The sequence below is a fragment of the Bufo bufo genome, chromosome 2 (assembly GCF_905171765.1).
Source record: "Bufo bufo chromosome 2, aBufBuf1.1, whole genome shotgun sequence".
Taxonomy (NCBI): Eukaryota; Metazoa; Chordata; class Amphibia; order Anura; family Bufonidae; genus Bufo; species Bufo bufo.
The window spans coordinates 7,748,708-7,753,096 of record NC_053390.1 but is presented as its reverse complement, the minus strand read 5'-3'; the positions used below and the strand labels follow the sequence as shown (position 1 = coordinate 7,753,096).

Below are 4,389 nucleotides of genomic sequence, written 5' to 3'. Positions count from 1 at the left end.
ACTCGTGAGGTCAATGTCACATGATTGGCCATAAAACCCGCCCATTGTCATAGGGCGAACATATTTACTAATACAGGGAGTGCAGAACATTCCAGAGATACATTGAGTAGGTCTCATACCCCAAATTTGTCATCAGAAGAGCGTTGCTCAGCAGCGCCCATGTGAAGTGCAGTACTGCATTTAGAATAACAAGACTCATAAAGCGACCCCTTTGTGAGAAACCAAAATACTAACGAACTACCTAAAGTCGAATAAGTGTAAAGGTATAATTATGCTGAAAAGTAGAGAGTGTGCAATGAGGCAAAAAGCGTGCTAAGATCTGCACGTTGCCACAATTGAATAAAGTGCCATCTCAAACAGTCAAACAGTGTGTGCGAAGAAGCACGCAAGAGAAAAAAAAACAATGAATAATAAGTAAATAGTTATTAAATAATTAATAACATTCCTAAAAGTTTATCGTCCAGGTCCTGCACAGTTGGGGTGTCCAGAGTCCCATTCTGGCGACCATCCCAACGGAGCACGTCCAGGCGGTCAGCAGGCTGGACTCCATTCCTCCAAGCCGGAACCACCCAAATACTCAAATGTTTCCTAAAACACTGTTGAATATTAAAATGAACTAAAAACAGAAAAAACACATAATGTTAAAAATGTAACTACAATACCGACACATGGAGCCCTAGAAATAATGTGCCTAAATAGTAAATATAATTATAGAAAGGGAACACAGGACAAATCATCATTCAATCCCTTTGGTGACTTCCACTTCATAGTGTAGATCCATTTGGCCTCTTTATGAGGTAACCGTTTTTTCCAATTACCGCCACGTGATGACATGTACACCCGGTCAATCCCTCGGACCCAAAAAGCAGAGCTATTACAATCATGAAATTCTTTGAAGTGCCTTGGAATTGGTTTTAGTTGAGATACGTCATTCTCCTCCTTGGCGGCCATTATCCCCAATACATGTTCACATATGCGCTTCTTTAGTTCTCTCGAGGTCATGCCTACATAAATTAATTTACAGGGGCATGACGCAAGGTAGATCACACCGATTGTGCTGCATGTAATGCTATGGGTGATCATATATTCTGTACCATGACCCGTCAGATCTGAGAAGTGTGTGGTCCTATCCACATTAATACAGGCCACACGTTTCCCACAGGGGAAACACCCCCATTTGGAGCCCCTGGAGTTGAACACTTTCGATGGGTGATCTGCCGAGTGGTGACTCCTTACCAGAATGTCTTTAAGATTCTTTGACCGTCTATATGTTATCGATGGAGTCGCAGACAGAACCCTGTTCAAAGTGGGGGTCTAATCTCAGAATTTCCCAATATTTTGTCAAGGCCTGTCTCATCTGTCTCCATTCTAAATTGTAGCTGGAGATAAAACGTACCTGTTCGTCTCGATTGTCCCTCTGTTTCCTATAGGCCAGGAGAAGATCATCTCTCTTCTTGTGTTTAGCCTTATTGTATCCTTCATTTATGCTCCTCACTGTATAGCCACGTGCTTGAAATATTTCACGTAAATCGTCCGACTGGGATTCAAAGGACTCATCTGTAGAGCAAATACGTCTGGCTCGCAGAAATTGACCATACGGTATGCTGTGCACTAGATTCTTCAGATGACTGGAATTCGCATGCAACACCGCATTTGTAGAGGTCTCCTTTCTGAAGAGGTCAGTGTGTGTTCTACCACCGTCATCTACGGAGATCTTTACATCCAGAAAATCCAGGCACGTCTTCTCAATCCTGTGGCTTAGTTTAATATTCAGAGCATTATCGTTCAAAACCCCCATGAGTTGGGCGAGTCCAGCCCGCGGGCCCTGCCACACGATGAAAATATCATCTATGTAGCGGGCACACAGCTGGACACCGCCCACACCCAAAATGGTATCTGAAAGGAACACCTCCCTCTCCCACAGCCCCAGGAACAGGTTGGCGAAGGACGGCGCACACACCGCCCCCATCGCTGTAGCCTGGAGCTGCAGGTAAAAGGCGTCCCAGAACGTAAAATAATTATGGGAAAGAACGAAAGACAATAATTCTAGAAATATACTCACCCCTGGATTCATCAACGTCCGACATCGTGAGGAAGAAAGGCACTGCCTCTAAACCATCTTTATGGCGAATGCTGGTATACAGCGATTCCAAATGGCAGCAGGCGATCCACATGTCCGCTTCCAACTGAAGGCCATTTTATCTACGTAGTAGATCAGTCGTGTCCTTCAGGAATGATGGCAGTTGTTCCACTAGTGGTTTAAGGACAAAATCAATAAATTTACATGCTGGTTCACACAGACTCCCGACCCCGGAGACGATTGGACATCCCGGGGGACAGGTGGCATGCTTAAGAATCGTCGGGAGCATATACAGGGTGGCGACCTTAGGATGTTCGGGTATTAAACAATCTGCTTCTTTTCCAGTTATAATCCCCCTTCTCCTGAGCTCGCTGAACAATTAATAGCAATTCTTTCTTATACTGGTCTTCTGGATTGTGAGACGTTTGTAGCACATGGCGTCCTTGAGTTGTCTAAACACTTCTTTCTCGTATTGTTTTTTAGGCCAAATCAGGACATTGCTGCCTTTATCTGCGGGTTTAAAAACAACATCATTCATGTTTTTCAATTTGTGAAGTGCCTGTCTCTGAATGTACGTCAAATTGCCACCAGTGGACATTTTGATTCTATCAAATTCCTTGGTAACTAGCTGAACAAAGGCATGGATATTGGGGAACATGTGAAGGGGCAGAAAACTAGTAGATTTTAGTAATAATGAACAGGGAAATTTACCTCCTTCCGTTGCCGGGCCCGTTTATTGTTCGTCCATCAACTCCATAAGGATTCTTCTGCCCTCATGTGTTTTCCAACAAACTAAGGCACGATATAATGTTGTGGATTTGGACAATACGGCATCCCCGGAAGAAGCCTTCACAGGCGAAACGGCTGCAGGGTCGACATCACGGCACTTGGTATTTTGTTACCTTTTATTGTTTACGTCTCCGTCTGGTTATTTGCACTATGGTGATTTTTCACTAGTGCTATAATTTTTGCTGACTGTTTATCCATTCTACTTTTCTTGGTTACTGTGATTGTGGCTGACCCTGCGGCCGCCCCCCGTAGTCTGTCCTCTCTCTCCTTGTGTAGTTTTTACCTGCTGCTCTGTACATTGTATATTTTTACCAATCTTGTTTATATTCTGCGTCTATTTCAATAAAGGTTATTTATGTAACTTGCTATGGAGTTGTTCAAGTGTTTTGTACTTTCTTATAGGAACCAGACAACACAATGACACCGTCATCACCCAGACCCCTCCAGTGCTGTTACTGGAGAATTTCCCAGCATTCCCAGCAGTGTCACCTCTCCAGTCAGCAGCTCCATCATCTTGTGGGTGAGCTCTAGGATCTTCTGCTCATGTATCAGGGGGTGAGGGGGAGGCTCTGTGATGGGGGGAGGGGTCCTGCTCCGCCCTCCTGACTCCTGGAGATGGATGATGGGAGTCACACAGTCCCCCGATGTCTTCTTCACTATTGTGTACTCCTGTGGATGGAGAGAGACACTTAGGGAATAAACCGTTCAGGGGCCATGTGCTCTCCTCCGGCCCTCTCCTCCTGGTACAACGTGCCTACTTACCTTCTCATGGCTCCTACAACATGACTATCGGTCACTGGTCACATGACACATCACTCACCATACTGGGGGCTGATATTCAGGTTCTCCGTCACTTGGAAAGTCTGGAGGCCGTTCTCCAGGACCCTGGACTCTTCCCATCACTTCCTATGATGGATTCTCCTTCCCGATGTCTGACTTGTTACAGAATACAATACAGAGGAGAGAAATCTAGAAAAGTTTACCTCTCCGCTCAGCAGGGAGATGATCTCCAAGGTGAGGTCTAATATTCTTCTGCTGATCTCCTTCCTGTCCATCCTTGGTGGTCATTCAGGAGAAGAGGAGAGAACTGGAGGAGCTGGAGGCTTCTAGTACTGCAGGCGCCTTTATGAGAAGAGGAGAGGAAATCATCCAGGGGACAAGACCAGATGTCACCTCCAGAACCGCACTTCCTGAGCCTGGAGGGGCCCCGCTTCTCAGAGCCCCCACCACATGGATTCCAGGGGCCCCAACATGGAGATCTCTGGTGGCTCCACAGGAGATAAATGTCTGATAGATACAGGTCCCACCTCTGGGCTGTGCTCAGCTGTGTCCATAACTCCTAGAGAAGAGACTGGAGAGAGCTGAGCTCAGGCCGGGCCCCGCTCCATTCATTCTCCTCCTGGAGGCAGGGGCCCCTCACCAGGGCAGTCAGGGGCCAGCGAATGATGACAACCCCCACTATCCCCACTACTCCTCCCATCATACTAAGCTGAGGAGCGGAGAAGGATTCCTTGTGTGTA

The 4,389-nt window shown here is 46.3% G+C and overlaps 1 protein-coding gene across 1 annotated transcript; it reads right to left on the bottom strand.

The window, feature by feature from the left end:
* Positions 1-817: 817 nt before the first annotated feature.
* LOC120991994 lies at positions 818-2,946 on the bottom strand. The gene is made up of 2 exons (XM_040420759.1): positions 2,792-2,946; positions 818-2,590 (listed from the first exon to the last, which is right to left on the bottom strand). Exon 2 carries the CDS (start codon positions 2,072-2,074, stop codon positions 1,265-1,267), a length of 810 nt encoding a protein of 269 aa, XP_040276693.1. The 5' UTR covers positions 2,075-2,590; positions 2,792-2,946; the 3' UTR covers positions 818-1,264.
* Between the last annotated feature and the right edge of the window lie 1,443 nt (positions 2,947-4,389).